A 17,915-nucleotide genomic window follows, 5' to 3' on the forward strand; every position below is an offset into this window, starting at 1 on the left:
TATTCACATACAGTCTCCTAACTTGAAATGTGTATATTCAGTGGGAGGCTTGTCCTGCTGATTATCCGTCGCAGGTTATTCAGCTAACGTCAGCCAGATAACTTGTCTGCTCTTCACTTTCTGAATATTGAACTCCTTGCATCTGGAGCCCCCCAAGTTTAATTATGGGGTTCCTTTCACGCCAATTATCCTAGAAACTCTGTGGCATGGAAATGTGAATACAGAGAAAGCATTAGTTCTGAATGCTAAGATTATTAAGGAAAAAATTAGTGGGGCTTTAGGTTAAAATAGATTTTCAACATAGGTCTTTGGTGGAGATTTCAGACATGATATTTTCACTGAATCATCAAACAGGAGAAACTTAAAAATATAAAGTCTTGCGGCACATGATAATCTGGTCACTAGACTGGAAGTAATATGAAACGATTTGAGCACTAAAAATATTAATGTAATTAATTTTTCAAAACGTCAAATGACTTCAGGCATGGAATTACTTACAAATTTGATACCATGCTTCCAGATCCCTTGAGTTGCTCCCTGTTGCTGAGGCATACTTTCTGTCTTTACAAAGACTGTCTGAAGATGAAAATGCTTTATTTAACGAAAGATTTGGAAACTTCCTCAGAGACATTGTCTCAGATGCTGACTTGTAGAACCCAACAAAGATTGAGTAGTGTGGCTGTTGTTCTTTATTGTAGCCCTCTTCTTCAGGGTCCTTCCTGAAACAGGTAAGGGGCCACTTTCAGAAGCTGCAGTGCATGGACCAGTTCAACACTGCCCCGGAATCAAGGTTTTCCAGTGGAGGGGGCAATATAATTCTTCAAAACTCAAGGCGATCACCATACAATCTCTCAATAATTAAGCCCATACAATGGATGCTGTTCCAGAACAAAATTATATTTTATTGAAATTCAAAACATAGGTAAAGCAATATGGAAATCCAGAAAAAACACAGGAAACAGTTCTTCACAAAGAAATAGCCAGACAGTCTCAAATAGGCAGTAGAGAAAGACCACAAGTAGTCAATATCTGATGTAAAGCAGTTGGGAATTGGATTTCTAATAGTTCTCTAGGCTCCTTATCTTCACAGAACTTGCTTTTTTCCCCAATGGCAGATAGTATTTCTGTATCTGGTTGTTTTAATCAGCCTCATGGATACATCTCCCTTCCTAGTGGACCAAGAAAAGTCACCCTCCAGAAAACTGTTGCAGCAGGGGCCCTCCAGCCATCTACTCCAACCCTGAAACACCACAAACTAAGAGAACCCACACAAGAAATCCCAAAAGGAGAAGAAAGAAATCTTTAATGATGTCCATAGAAAAAAAATTTGGTTCAGTTGGTTATTTCAGTCCATTTGTCTCCGTGAATCATTTTGTTTAGTCCAAATGAAAGAAAAATTGTATTTATTCATGTCATTCATTTTCCATTGAACAAGTGGAGACGTAATGCATCCTATTTGGGCTCTATGCTTTAACATTGGGCTTGTCTACCCAACTACTGTAGCTATGGTCTGCATCAAAGAGTCCATTCTGCATTGGCCACTGGGGAGTGGCAGGAGTGGCAGGTAAAGGAGGAGAAGAAAGTGATAGCTGATAAAGTGCTACTATGCTGGACAGCACTGTGTGGGCTGCCCACTCTTTCCTGCTTTACATCCCCACTTTCCCCCTGCCTCTGTCACTCCCATTCCTGGACCTTAGGCACCAGTGTCTCCATACAGTATAATAGACTGAGGGACTGAAGGATAATACTGTCATGCAACTGTGGTTCACACAGTATGGTTAGCATGTAAGTATCATTTTGGGTGAGTGATATAAGCCCATCTTGCATCTGCTGCTACAAGAGGTCCTCAAAAAGCAACACCTGGTGCCAGTCCCTGTTTCAGAAACCCTCTGACCTTTCCTCCAGGATATTGAGTATGGGGTTGACCTTACCCAGGATGATTCTTGTGAAACTCAGACCCTCTGTAACATCCTTGAAAGGTTTCAAGACTCATACCATTTGCATCGTCTGTAGCCAATCATGATGCTCCAGGGCGCAATCTACACCTATCGTGCTCTCTAAAGACAAGTCACGAAGGGTTATCTGTTGTTACAGAATCAAATAAGCAGAATTCCACCTAATGCCTACCTCCTGGGCAAGCTGGTGCAGAATCGCACCCACTGCTTCTTGCTTCTCACGTAGCTGCTACTCAGCCTTCACACTCTAGTGAAAATGCCGAACTATTTTCTTGCACTTATCAATTAGTTCCTTCTGGACTAAGCTGCTGTATATCTCCTTGGCCCCCAGGGGCATACTTTACTGTCAGGTGCAGCAAGTATTCAAAGCAATAAATCTCCCCATAGCCCCCATCTTCCATTGTCTTTTACATGTTAGACCTACTGTCTCTAACAAAAAAAACAAAACAAAACCAGGAACAACAGGCCGGACTCTCTGGCCTAGCTACTAACCCTCCATCTTCATCCTTATTACTCCTAAGATACTGACCAAGGTATGGCTTATATCAGTCGCCTGGGTGAGCAGCGCAGCCCGCTTGTACCTTGTTGATCTGGCCCTGCTAGAGCTGCTACCAACCCCTGCCTCGGCCATTTGCCATCAGTGATCCTTCAGAAAGAGGTAGCCATGCATAGCATTCTGGCTAGTCCAGATGTCCCTGGTGAAATCGATGTTATTCTTCTCCACCTTGGCCACCTGCATGTGAACATCTGCTATATTGGTCAGTGATTTTGCTTATAAGAATAGCTTCCACCATTTTGCCAGATCACGGACATCAGGCTTACTGATCTATAGTTTCCCGGGTCACCTCTGGAGCCCCTTTTAAAAATCGGCGTTACACTGACCACCCTTCAGTCTTTAAGTACTGTGGCTGTTTTATATGACAGATTTATTTTCCTTGTTTTGTCATTCTGATCAAGATTTTGTTCTTGTAGATACTGTATTTGTAAATTCTATAAATACAAATTTTAAAGAAAGAACAAAAAATAGTTTTGTGAAGTATGCAAGCTTTTCTCTCTAATATCGCACAAAGCGTAGGACTGTAGAGAATAATGTAGTATGTGTTTCCTGGGATTCCCAGCAGTTGGCAGAGTTCTTTTAAAGAAATCACAGCTGCCATTGGCAGATTTATCTTCTTTTTGTAAGACTGTGTATTTTAAGAGTGTGGTTGAGGCTTTGAGTAATGTTAACATGCATTTTACTTTGTTGGTGGCATTAGTGACGCTGCTAAATTTGGACTTACCAGTTTTTCTTTTATGTTTAATATTTAACATATAATCCTTTCCCTCTTGTCTCCCGCTCTGTTTGTGAATCTCTTCATATGACTCCTGATTTATATTGCTTCTTTTGTCTATGGGTGGATTTTTGTAGCAGAGTCTTTTGGATATGTTTGTTTCTCACTGTGTATCTATCTATCTATCTCTCTATATAGATATACAGTATATATAATAAGTGTGTATATCAATATTCATATATAAATATAGATATACCAAAAAATATTAATCTCCCTATATCATCAGATAATAAAAGGATGATATACAGTACAATAATTATCAATCAAAAGGTGCAATAGGTCTAAGAGACCAGGGGTGCTCTGGGAAACTATTGTACCTGAAGACTGGAGGGTGGAAAATGTAACCCTGATATTTAAAAAGGGCTCCAGGGATGATCTGGGAAACTATAGACTGGTGAGCCTGACTTTAGTGCTGGTAAAAATAGTGGAAACTATTCTAAATATCAAAATTACAGAGCATATAGAAAGACATAGTTTAATGGAACAAAGTCAGCATAGATTTACCCAGTGGAAGCCTTGTTTCACAAATCTGCTTCATTTTTTTGAAGGGGTTAATAAATATGTAAATAAAGGTGAGCCGGTAGATGTAGTGTTTTTGGATTTTCAGAAGGCGTTTGACAAAGTCCCTCAAGAGAGGCTTCTAAGAAAGCTAAAAAGTCATGGGATAGGAGGTGATGTCCTTTTGTGGATTGCGAACTGGTTAAAAGACAGGAAACAGAGAGTAGGATTAAATGGTCGATTTTCTTGGTAGAAAAGGGTAAACAGTGGAGTGCCTCCTGACTGGGGCTTTATATATATTTGTAAATGATACATGACGAGTGAGGTAATCAAATTTACAGATGATACAAAATTATTCAGAGTAGTTAAATAACAAGTGAATTATGAGAAATTTCAGAAGGACCTTGCAAGACTGGAAGATTGGGCATCCAAATGGCAGATGAAATTTAATGTGGATAAGTGCAAGATGATGCATATAGGGAAAAATAACCCATGTTGTAGTTACACGATGTTAGGTTCCATATTAGGAGCTACCACCCAGGAAAAAGATCTAGGCATCACAGTGGATAATGTATTGAAATCGTCGGCTCAGTGTGCTGCGGCAGTTAAAAAAGCAAACAGAATGTTTGGAATTATAAGGAAGGGAATGATGAATAAAACAGAAAATGTCTTACTGCCTCTGTATCGCTCCATGGTGAGACCACACCTTGAGTACTGTGTACACTTCTGGTTGCTGCATCTCAAAAAAGATATAGTTTCACTGGAGAAGGTACCGAGAAGGGCGACCAAAATTATAAAGGGGATGGAACAGCGCCCTTATAAGGAAAGGCTAAAGAGGTTATGGCTGTTCAGCTTGGAGAAGAGATGGCTGAGGGGGAATGTGATAGAGATCTATAAAAACATGAGAGGTCTAGAATGGGTAAATCTGAATCGGTTATTTACTCTTTCGGATACTAGAAGGACTAGGGAGAACTCAATGAACATTTAAAGTAGAACATTTAAAATGAATCAGAGAAAATTCTTTTTCACTCAATGCACAATTATGCTCTGGAATTTGTTGCCAGAGGATGTGGTTAGGGAAGTTAGTGTACCTGGGTTTAAAAAAGGTTTGGATAAGTTCTTGGAGGAGAAGTCCATTAACCACTATTAATCAAGTTGACTTAGGGAATAGCCACTGCTTTTACTGGCATCAGTAGCATGGGATCTACTTAATGTTTTGGGTACTTGCCAGGTACTTTTAACCTGATTGGCCACTGTTGGACCCAGTATGGCAATTTCTTACGTTCTTATGTTCTTAAAATATACAAATGCATAAACAAGTCATAATAATTCACAAAATTTTGTAATATATAAAATCTCACATATACTGACCAATACAAGACATACAAATACAAAAATGTATGGACATAAAAATATTTAAAAGTCCCAAAAGGGCAAATCCCAAATTGTAGAGCACCGACAGGATATTAAAGTCCCAGTGTGCATCCAAATATGCAGTTCCATAGAAATTAAAGTCCCAAAATCCCCATGGGACTCTATGTTTGGTTTTATGTATTGCAATATTTTGTGAATAACTATGGACTGTTTATATATTTTTGTATGTTGATATTAAAGATTAATAATTATTGTATTGTATATCATTCTTTTACTGTTTCACTACATAAATATAGATATATGTAGATATAGACATATAGATATATCTATATGTAATACATGATAAAGTTTAAATAAAAGAACATAACCATGTCATTTGGTTAATATTCCAGATTATTTAGTACTGAGAAATTGAATTCAGGGAACTACAGATGCAAAGTTTCTAGTCATGTTTGGGTTTGTTTTTTTTTTTGTTTGTTTTTTAAATAATTTCTTGCTCATTTTGCCCTGCTGAAACCAGCGTGTCTACAACAGCAGATTAAATATCAAATTTGTTTTATCTAAAGGTAATTTATACTTTCAGATAATTGCATCTGGCTTAGGTTTGGTAGATTGGTTGGTGAGTACATAGCTAGTAAGTTCCTTGGATAAGAGGTGCAACAAGCTCTGACTCTTACACGGTAAGAGATGCCCTCTCCTCTAGCCATGTCACAACGCACAGTGAAAATGTCACGCATTTTCATTTTTCATGGAACATTCACTCAATGGGAAACAAAGTCATTCTGACTACCCAACTGCGTAAAGAGGACAAGAACCTCTTCCCTTCCCCCTTTCCCAATTTCTCATTCAAAAAGGATAGGAAACGAGGGTGCATCCATCAGAGAGTCCTCGCTTCGGTAAAATGTTATTTTTTCAAAGCAGCCTAATGAGTCGCTTCTTTACATCCATTGAAGGAGGAAGTCCTCACAAAGGATTATGTGTTGAGTCTCCATTTCTAGGCTACCACCCTGTAATACTGTGGGGCTGTTTCCTGTCTCTAAAAAACACTACCTCCCTGCTGTAATTGTGCTGGTAGTGGGATTTGGGGTTACTGTGGCTGGAAAGTGTTTTAAACATTTCTTTCAAGGTCCTCTGTTATTTTTTTGTGGAAGATGATGTATCAGCATTTATGGGAAAAGCCACTTGTTAATAATAAAGCTCGTGAGGCACATGCCACTGTTAGCGGATGGATATTCCAAGTGCACCACGTTCATTTTTTTTTTTTTTTGCTTTGTCGATCGCAGGTGGGCTTAAAAGCACTCTTGATTCATTTTTATTCCAGGGGCTGGTACTGATGCCAATGTGTTCCTGATTATCTTCGGAGAGAATGGGGACAGTGGTACTCTGGCTCTGAAAGAGTCCGACCATTCCAACAAATTTGAAAGGAACCAGCTGGACGTCTTCAAGTTCCCTGACATGCTGAGCCTTGGGGATCTCTGCAAGGTGCGGGTATGGCACGACAATAAAGGTAAGCAGATTCAGTCCCACTGGCAAGCGGTTCAGCCCACACGTGGACATTTGGGGTGAGGAATATCACAGCAGTGCGGAATTTGAATTCTGTGGGGTCTGCGACACATTCAGAAAACACAAGTAGGCAGGGAGCAGCTCTAAATAGAGCGGTAGAAACTCGCCACTGCTGATTTGATCTCACGGTATTGCAAGGTATGATGGCGGGCTTCGGCTATGGACCAGGAGCAATGAAAATTGTGAGCGTCACCTTATCCCGTCCATTTTCTCTTCACCAGAAACTTAAAGAACGTGAAGCAAGCTTTAAAATATTGGCACAAACCTTTTTTTTTATTGCTGTTATATATTTAGGGGTAGATTTTAAGACGAGCACGCGCACGTCCATGTGCGGTCGCTACCCGGCGCGCACACATGGACGCTCGATTTTATAACACGTGCGCGCATGTTAAAAAATTGAGGGGCGGCACGCGCAAGGGGGTGCACATTGGTGCAACTTGCGCGCCGACGCTCGCGGCCGTCCCCCGTTCCCAACCCCCTTCACTAATCTCCATTCCCCTAACCTACCTGCCCTCTAGCCCTAACCTAGACACCCCCCCCCCCCCCGCGCCAGCACCCTGCCAGCACGCGATCCCCCACCACAGCGGCAAATGGCCGCTGTGCCGGGAGCCTCTGACCCGGCCTCCCGGGCCACCCCACCCCCGCCCCTTTTCCGAAGCCCCGGGACTTTACGCGCGTGGCCGGGCCTTTTTAAAATAGGCCCGGTGCGAGTAGGCTTTTGAAAATCCGGGCCTTAATGTTGTACATCACTTTGAAAGATTTTTATCGGGAAAGCAATGAATAAGTCTTCTCTACATTCTAACTACCACAAATCCTTTGCAAATTTTTATTTAAGAGTTTTTTTTTATTTTCTCTGGTTTTGAGTAAACAAGCACAAATGAATTGGCTGTTGATGCAAAATATGCAAAGTTTAGTCTGTTCACTTCTATAGAAATCCTGTGTATTTGCCCCAGTTGCCATCAAAAATCTGCCACCTTAATATTTTCTTAAAAATAACAGAACTGCGTCAAAATGTGCCATTCATGCGCAGTTTTCCACGTTTTACCATATCTGTGGATTTTAACCCTGTTCCATTGCAGATAATGACTAATTGCAGCAAGTGTGTAAAAAAGTAGGTTTGCGAATAAATGTGTGATCAGCAGATTTTCCAGAATCTAAACAGATTTATTTACAAACCTAATTTTAACAGGTTTTCACTTGCCTAGCTCTTAGGGCTTACACACAACTGGCTAAAATAGTATAACACCTGAGCTGATAATCCCCGATAAGGTCCCCAGAACCATACCTCAAACACAGTCTCTTAAGCTTCACCTCTTCCCATGTTATTAATTCATCTGAGTGTCCACGATTCCCTGAGCAGGGGGGGGGGGGAAGAATAATCTAGGCCTTGTGCATTGCACATACTCAAATCCCACTGTAAAGTTCTTGAATACAACACTGATGTGAAAACAGCTGCAATCATCACGCCGGAAGCTAATATGATTTCCAACATCATTTTTCCAAAGTTCTCTTGTAATAAATTTGTGCCCAATCACGTGGTGGGGGTTAGCTCCCTCCCAATTGATAAGTATATTTCTTTAGTCAATTTAATTGTATTCCCTGACAAAGTTCCAAATCTGTATCCTGTAGTTATTCTCTCCTTTCATGAACTCCTTGAGATGATAGTGAACCGCAGAATAGGTCCACAAAGTTTCCTTCTTCGCCATTCACACCTTCTCTCCTTGGATGACTCCTGTGTCATCCATCCTGTGCATGCTGATCCTTTGGTTCTCTCTCAGTGATCTCAAAAACCTGAGTCCCTAGTAATAGGACACTTAATACAAGCAAAATCAAAAATATGAGATAAGGAGGGTGGAAAAAAATCCCCTCTTAAAAGAAATGTTTCCAAAATAAGATCTTTAAATGAATAAAGGCTCTCTGTCTCCTCTCTGAAGCCAGGTCTCAACCCTAGAGACCCCAGAGGCCTTCCTCCTTAAAAATAAACAAAATCAGGGAGCAGCCATGGACATGCTGTCCCTATAAGGGTCAAAACTATTTTTGGAGAAGTTGTATAATATAATGCACAAATAAATAAATAAACAGTTATATAAATTAATAAATAAATAGATAAATAAGGGTCAACTCAAGATTCCTCACAGTAAAATAGAGGCTAGGGATTATATAACACATGGGGGTGCTACAAACCTGCAAAGTGTTCCTTCATTTTGTTAATTGGAATATTCTTTTTGATAGAGATCTGTTGAGATCTCTATAATAGTTAAGCCATTGGATGAGATGGGGATGTATATTGTTATGAAAGTGTATCATCCCTTCTTCAGATGATAAGGCACAGAGCACATTCAAGTGTATATGTGATTCCTCTTAAGAACAAACTCTGCTAAAACACATTTTGATCATAAAAACAAGATTCATCAGTCTCAAAGTAATTCTGGTGAACTATTCAAGTTAGTAATCAAATTCCCTTATAACAAAACTGTTGTTACAACATGACACATCTTTACAGGAATTTTCTCAGTGTGCATGTCCTTATCCCTTACTGTTAGCCAACAGTATGCCAAAGTATCCCTAGGTCATTTTGTAGGATCCATTTACCGGTAAATTCTACATGGAATAGAAGGGAGTTAGAGTATATTTTTCTATGATTTTAATGTTAACACCAGAGATTTCTCAAAAGATAAGGGCACACCATATTTGAAGGACCTGCATATGAAGGGCATAAACTTAAACCATCTGCTAGGTTGCTCACATTTACAAGCGCATTATAAGTTCTGAGTTATAATCATTGGCCCGAGAGCAATTGCTCAGCAGTTAATACTGACCATTTTTTCACATTTTTTCTTTGCAGATAAAAGCTACCAAATAAAATCTGTTGTATTATCACAGTCACTTAGCTTTTTATGAGTGTCCCAAGAAAGTCCAAACAAGGATCCATGTTTCAAAAGGTCTATAAAATCATTAGTGGGATAGAACAGGTAAACAGGGGATGGTTATTTATCCTTTTGAATAGTACTAGGACTAGGGACCACTCCATGAAGCTAATAAGTAGCACATTTAAAACAAGTTGGAGAAAGTAATTTTTTTACTCAGCACACATTTATTTAGATTATGGAATTTATCCAATTTCATTTATGCTACAGCTGATAGACCACTGCCATGCAGAGGAGCCAGGTGTATGATTTCCAGGTCAAGTATTCAGTCTGTAGGGAGATATCCCATGTTTTACCACTGAAAGCACCAAATATGAATCATAATAACCAAGAAATATGCAGTCAAATACTGACAGGCCCCAAAAGACACTGTCTCAATAGAAAAAGAGGAAACTTTATCCTGATGGGAACTTTACACTAAAGGATACATTATCTAGATCTGCCTGTTTGTGCCTGTTTAAATAAAAAAGAAGACAGAGAGATAAGCGACAACTTAAGCTCATAAACTGGAGTCAGGAACCGGCCAAGCAAGTCCAGAGGTCAGAAAGACCCCCATGCTTGGAAGAGGGGGGCAGTCTGAGACAGAGAAAAACACTCTGGCATAACAGCTTGGCATACAGACATAGCAGTTCTCCCCCTGAAGAAATGGGGAGGGGGAAAAGACCTGCAATGCAGCAAAGACCCTCCACCATGTGATTTTGCATGAGCTTATGTATATTTATCAGCTGGAAAGTATAAGACATGGGGGCAAATAAGGAGGAAAAAAGTGAGCCCTGAGAGCAACCCTGAAGGCAAAACCAGAAGAGTAGCCTGGAAAAAAGAGTGAACCCGAAGCAGCCCGCACCCCTGGTTATCGAGGAGGGAGAAGACTAGTTGTGGCACGGAGATCAGAAAGAGGAGATACCCTGACGAGAGACGGTGGTGAGCAGTCTGAGGAGATGGGGAGCAGAGAGGAGACTGACAGCTCTTCCAATACAGGAAGGAAGCCCAAAGCAAGTCCCAGATAGCCGGTAGCTCTGTCAGAACCCATCCCAGAGACAAGTCTCCTCACCTGCTCACAATCTCCAGCTTTCCAGCCAGAGCCTGCTTCAGCAGTAAACAGGGGAGATTACCTGAATTTGGGACCAAGGGGTAAGTGAGTTAGCCATAAGTATTAATATATTAAGCAGGCTAAGGTTTATGGCATATGTGAACCCACCCATGGTACAGAAAATCCTTTAGGTTAAACTGGTGCTTAGTAGCCTGGATGTTAGAGACAGGAATTGTTACTATTTTCGAAAAGCTATATCCTGCTAAATCTGATAAATAAAAGTCTGTTTTTGAGGAGAACACATTGGGGTAGATTTTATAAAAAAGCGCGCGCACGTACTTTTGTTCGCGCACTAGGCGCGAACAAAAGTACGCTGGATTTCAATAGATACACACGTAGCTGCACGTATCTGTTAAAATCCGGGATCGGTGCGCGGAAGGCTGCCCAAACTCGGCAGCCTGCACGTGCTGAGCTGCGCAGCCTGCCTCCGTTCCCTCCGAGGCCGCTCCGAAATCGGAGCGGCCTCGGAGGGAACTTTCCTTCCACCTCCCCCCCGCACCTTCTCCTCCCTTCCCCTACCTAAACCACCCCCCCCCCCCCCGGCCCTATCTAAACCCCCAATACCTTTGTTGCACAAGTTACGCCTGCTCGAGGCAGGCGTAACTTGCGCGTGCCGGGCCGGCCGCTGGCGCGCCATGGTCCGCTCCGGGGGCTGGTCCGAAGGCCATGGCCACACCCCTGGAATGCCCCCAATTACGTGCGCCAGCACAGCCGCTGTGCTGGAGGACTTGGAACGCCCCGCCCCCGGACTGCCGCCACGCCCCGGCCCCGCCACGCCCCCGCTCCCGATCCACCCATTTTCGAAAGCCCCAGGACATACACGCTTCCCGGGGCTTGCGCACACCGCCGAGCCTATGCAAAATAGGCTCGGCGCGCAAGGGGTAGGTTTTCAGGGGTTACGCACGTATCTTACGTAATCCTTTGAAAATCTACCCCTATGTCTCAATTATTTTCTCTAAGCCAGAGGCAAGCAACCTTTTTTCTGAATGATTATTTTCTACTATACAGTACATTTGATATAACATAAGCAATTGGGGGGTCCAAAAATTTGGACTGCATTATAACTGAGCCCACATTAAAAATCTTCCATCACTTAGCCAAATAAGTCCATACTTATTTGGCTAAGTGGTGATGAATATCTGTCAGATTTGAAACTGGGAACAACCTTAAGACTGTGTTATAAGTGATTTCACATTATATTGAGCCATGTTATAACAAGTCTACAGCATATTTAAAGTCCTTGAAATGGCCAGAGTTGTGCTGCCTAACAAGTGAAATCTTGGGGTATTTTCTGCAACTGTGAAAAGTCTGACAGTAGCACCAAAGAGAATTTCTGTGAAAACACAGTGCTCTCTGTGTCTCAATTGCCTTTTGCCCTGTATTTTTACCCATTTGTCTCATCTTCTCCCATTGAGTCTCTCCTATGCCCTGTTTTTAGACCAGGAGCTCTCAACCCAATCTTTGAGACACACCGAGCCAGCTGGGTTTTCAAGTACTCACAATAAAAATGCATGAAATAGATTTGCATGCATTGCCTCCACTGTCTGCAACTCTATCTCATGCATTTACTGTGGATATCCTGAAAACCAGACTGGCTGGGTGTATCCCAAGGGGCTGAATTGAGAACCACTGTTCTAGACAATAGATCAGTGCATGCACTAATTGGTAGGGGTGTGCAGCCAAAAAAAAAAATTATTTTTTTTGTTTGATTTTTTTCCCATTTTATTTGTTTTTCTTCTTTCATTTCATTTGTTTCTTTTCATTTTAGTGTACATTAATAGCCCGATTTTAAAAGGGCCATGTGCGTAAAAATCAGGGGTTATGTATATGGCTGGGCTTTGCGCGTGCCATGCGCATTTTGCGACAGGCCCGGCCACGCGTGTAACCCCTGTTACATGCAGAAGTGCCAGGCCCTGCAGAAGGGGTGGGCCGGGGGTATGGTCTGGATGGGGAGGTGCGGACCAGGACAATGCCATTGGCAGCTACCTTGGGGAAGCGCGCACCGGCAGCCGGGCAGCGCATTGAGTTTACTTCTGCTCCCGAGGAGCAGTAAATACTAAAATAAAAAAATTAGGGGCTAGGTAGGGTTAGGTTAGGGGACAGGGAGGAGAGGGGAAAAGGTAGGAAGGGTAGGGCGCATGTTATAAAATCGGCACATCCATGTGCAGGTGCCAGGAACTGCGCGTTCGTGTGCACGTGCTGTGAACTGTGCACACATGGACATGAACACGCGCTTCTTTTGAAATTGACCCCTAAATATTTTTACTGTGCACTATTTTGATTTAGCATGAACTAAAAAATTAGCGCACACTTAAAAAAATTTGTGCACACTAAAAAAAAAACCCCCAAATGAATGCACATCCCTAATAATTGACAATGAAAGCGGGACTCCCAAAATTTTCCAAAAAATAATAGATCAGTAATTGACTTCTAATTTGGTTTTCTTTTAAAAAAATATATATTTTAGCTCCATAATCATGGAGTCCTTGCAATAGGGATAAAAAGGATATTTCATTTTTTTTTTTTTAACTTCCAGAATTAATGTTTAATTGAAGCAGTAGCTTGTAAACCCTTGGAGAAACATTCAGGAAGAATTTTGCTGCTTCGTAAGACAGTTTATAAAAAAAGTCATGTGGTGCAATGTTTCACTAATTGGAACCAAAGGGATAGTAGTCTTCTCATATATCCATAGCTGTTGTGCCATAATGAAAAGTCTAAGGATGAGGAGAAATGTTTTATTAGCTTTGTAAAACACACAGCGTGCAGAAGGAAATACAGTCGCGCTGTGGGAACGGTTACATGACCGGGCATGGCAAGCTTCTTTCAAGACGGACTTTATCATTCTCTGGCTAGACTGATGAGCATCTCTTTGCAAACAGGATGCCTTTGGCCTCTAACTATAAAGCGTGGGTCACCAACAGGCTCCAGATTTTCAGGGCTGGCTGATCTACTCCCGGTTTTAGCCCATTGCATGCAGGAACTTGTAGTTTCTTTCTCTCTCTCTCTTTTTTTTTTTTAAGAGAATGCTAGAGGGAAATCACCCTGTGTGCCATGTGATAAAAACAGGACAGAATCAGGCTGACCTAAAAATCTGCACCTGCCCTACTATCAGGCATTTCCTTTATGGGAATTCCTGATGTAGACAGCACTCTGTGTACATCAGGGAAACTCCCTTCTTTTTTTTTTGGGACACACACACACACACACACACACACACACACACACATTTTCCTTCTCATAAATCCCCTTAGTCCAGAAAGTTAGCAAAGGCAACAGTATCAATAGTGCCATCTGGACAAGGGCTTCCCAGACTTGGTCCTCAGACAGGTGAGGTTTACAAGATAACCAAATATGCAAATTAGCCTAGTCCTTAGACTACTATATTGAAATATATTCCATGAATATTCACTGTTGGTCTTTTGAAAACTCTCCTTCTGTTCTTGTCCTTAGAATCCTATCTAGCTTGTTAGTAACTTTCCAAGCTTGCAGAATTTTTTTAACTAAACACAATTTTTTTTCTTGAGAGATTCTAAGTACATTTATAGAAGGTGTATGGTAGTTTCTAGTTTCTTTTTACTGTACATTTTCTACTACTATTGTGACCCCCCACTTGGTCTAGACTATTAATTACCCCTATGCTTGGGGAGGGAAGTACCACATGAGAAATTATATTTAATAATTTGATTTATCTTTGGGTTCGTAGCCTGAGTGGGAATGAGACAGGGTCCCAGTCACCCCGATACCACAATTCTGTGCCCTTCCCAAACAACCTCTCACTTGTGGCACCACAGACCAGATAAAATCATCACACCAGAATAAAACAGTAATTAATCTTTTTACTAGTATTCTGTAAGTAGACAGTAAATCCAACCAGAACATAAAATGGGAAATGTATAGTAGTGAAGTATGATATAAAGTTGCAGTTTTCAGTATCTTTCCAATTATCTAAAACAACCCAAGATCCTGAAGGGAGATTTTTATTGGTCTCAGGCAAACCAGTAACTATTTGTAATCTATATGTGGTCCTAATAGCTATGACCATTCTTTCTTTGTGAAAATTTTAAGTCTCTTGTCCCCACAGGCCTCTGACTTTCTAATCATAGGGGGGGACTTCAACTATATTTTTGATCCCATGTTGGATCGTTTCTCAGCCTCCAACGCCCAAGGCGAGCCTAAATCAATCAAGGGTCTGAAATATCTCTGCCATGGTCTTGACCTGGTAGATGCATGGTGCTTGCTACACCCCAGGAGAGAGAATATACGTACATTTCAGGCTCCGGTCTAGACTATTTTCTGGTGAGAAGAGAAGACTTTGGCTACATACGTAAAGCTAAAATTTGCCCTATAGCCATCTCTAATCATGCCTTACTCTGGATGGATGTGGAGGGCCTGAGACCGCCTCACAGCACACGTCTATGGAGGTTCCCTAGGTACCTAAACACAGATTCCTGCTTTTGGAATTTTCTGCAGCAAAAATGGGATGAATTCCTAGATCACAACACCAAGCACCAAGACTCACCCATTTTATTCCGGGAAACGGCGAAAGCCTAGCTGTGAGGAGAGATCATTTCCTTTGTAAGCACTCACAATAAGCATATGTCTAAAGAGATTATATGGCTGGAAACATTGATGAGAGCCACCCATCATGCTTACATAGCTCATCCGTCCCGAACCACTAAAGACAATTATTTTATGACACAAACTACTCTCAATGAGCTTTTGCATCAAAGAGCCAAAAAATCACTGACTTATTACAAAAGTAAGTTCTTTCACTTTGGCAACAAATCAGGCAAATTTCTGGCTCAACTAGTACAGTCACACAAGGGACAGAGCTGCATAACCACCATGAAAGATAATGGGGGTAGGGTAGTAAATTCCCCAGCGGAAATTGCTACTATCTTTTGCAATTTCTATCAAACACTATATACTGCTGAGGAAGTGGAAGACTCCGCCATCTCACAGTACTTAAGTACGGTCTGCCTACCGAGCTTAACGGAAAGCCAACGGGAGCTTTTAAATGCCCCAGTTCACATTCAAGAAATCCAAAATGGCATCCGTCAATCCAATCTTTTAAAGGCCCCATGTCCCAACGGCTTCTCAGCGGAATTCTACAAGTTACTTGGGGATAAGATCCTACACCCACTGCAGGGAACCTATGACGCTTTAATCCAGGTGGGTGAGTTTCCCCTCTCCCTCAATGAAGCCTTGATAACAGCTATACCAAGGCAGGAAAGGATCTCTCCTCCCCCGCTGTTTACAGACCTATTTCTTAAACTTTGATACAAAAAGTCTGGCGAAGATTTTTTGCTGACAGACTGGCTAGGGTCCTCCCTGGGTTAATGGGGCCTGACCAAGTAGGCTTTATAAAGGGGTGGCATTCGGTGGTCAATGTGTGAAGGGTAATGGCTTCCATGGAACTAAATAAATGATGGAACATCCCCTCTCTGTTCCTAAACCTAGATGCTGAGAAGGCTTTTGACCATGTCAATTGGCTTTTTATGTTTGCTGCACTGCGAAAAATGGGATGGGGGGGGGGGGGGTTTAAAGGTGGTGCAAACATTATACAAGAACCCGACTTCCTCCATTCTAGTCAATGGAGTCATATCAGAGAGCTTCCCCTTAACCAGGGGCACTCGTCAAGGATGCCCCCTTTCACCACTTCTCTTCTTAATTTCCTTGGAGCCTTTGTTGCAAAGGATCAGAAGTAATGCTTTCATCCATGGAATCTCTTCCAGCACAACAAAACACCCGGTACTTAAGGCGGTGGCTTTTGCCGACAACATCCTCACCCGTATTAGTGAACCAGAGTCTTCCCTACCTTTACTTCTCCAAGGGTTTGCAGACTATGGTTTGTTAGCAGGGTTAAAACTAAATCTGGACAAATCGAAAGCCATGCCTTTGCATGAATCTGTGATCCAGAGATGTGGACCCCAGTTCCCGCTGCATTGGACAGAAGACTCGTTTAAATATTTGGGGATTCAATTACATTGAGACCCATCTAAATTGAAAGCTATCAACTATAGACTGCTTTTTGAGCATACGAGGCGTAGTCTGCAGACCTGGAAAGATTTTCTACTATCTCTGTCTGGTAGAATCACACTCTTTCAAATGTTACTAATACCTAAGTGGCTCTATCTTTTCCAAACCCTACCTATTTACCTCACTAAACAAGAGGCTCTTAGGATAGAAAGAGAGATATGTTTCTTAGTCTGGCGGGGGAAAAAGCCAAGAATAGCCTTGATTAAACTGAAAAGGAAGGGGAAGCATGGAGGTCTTGGCCTTGCTAATCTACGTTACTATAATATGGCATGCAATCTTCGCCATATGGGAGATTGGATGTTGGGGATGTCTTTTTATACCCCTCTGAGCGTAGAACAGGAATTGGCAACTCCTTATGACCTCAGATATCTACTCCATGTTACTAAATGTTTTTTCCCCCGCAGGTAAAAGAAAGTGTGATAGTTGTGCCAATCTGGCAGACTTGGAAATGGTTTTGCTCCAAATTTGGGCTTAACTGGAAGATCATGCCTTATCTTCCTATACAAGGCAACAGGGCATTCACCCCAGGGATCGACAATCCCATCTATAGAGCTTGGGCTAGAAAGGGAATCCAAATCCTAGCGCACCTGTTTAATGATGATGGAGTGCTTTTATAGACTCCTATGAGATAGAGCATAAACAATTCTATGCATACCTTCAAGCTAGACACTATGCGAAATCCTTAGGCCCACAAGACTTCACCCATGTCTTTCAATCTTAGGTAGCTGAGATCTTTGAGTGGGATGATCCTAGTAGGCACTCGGTTTCCTATTTTTACCAGAAGATAATGTTGAAATCCCCCCCCCCCCCCCCCCAAGCATGGATAGCATATTGTCAAGTTGGTTTCAGGAATTGGGAGTCACTTTTCCCACCGACTTTTACCCTAAATCTATATCCAGGATCCACTCAATCACTACTAATATAGGCCTTTGTAAGATTCATTTATAAGTTTCTTATGCATGCCTATGTCTCCCCTGAGTGAGCTGCCAAAATGAAAATTTCGAACACAGAGCAATGCCTCAAATGCATGCTCCTAGAGGCACCTTGGGGCACTTATTTTGGGCGTGTCCAAGCATACAAAAGCTATGGAGCCTTGTCCATCAGCTTATCCAAGATGTCACAAAAGTCCATATCCCCT

The 17,915-nt window shown here is 41.8% G+C and overlaps 1 protein-coding gene across 1 annotated transcript in view; it reads left to right on the top strand.

The window, feature by feature from the left end:
• Positions 1–17,915, top strand: part of LOXHD1 (lipoxygenase homology domains 1) — a 557,082-nt gene that overhangs the window by 493,164 nt on the left and 46,003 nt on the right. The window contains exon 43 of the mRNA XM_029580624.1: positions 6,480–6,665. Within this exon, the coding sequence (XP_029436484.1) occupies positions 6,480–6,665 (186 nt within the window). The remainder of the gene's footprint in view (positions 1–6,479; positions 6,666–17,915) is intronic.

Source organism: Rhinatrema bivittatum, chromosome 1 (genome assembly GCF_901001135.1).
Source record: "Rhinatrema bivittatum chromosome 1, aRhiBiv1.1, whole genome shotgun sequence".
NCBI lineage: Eukaryota > Metazoa > Chordata > Amphibia > Gymnophiona > Rhinatrematidae > Rhinatrema > Rhinatrema bivittatum.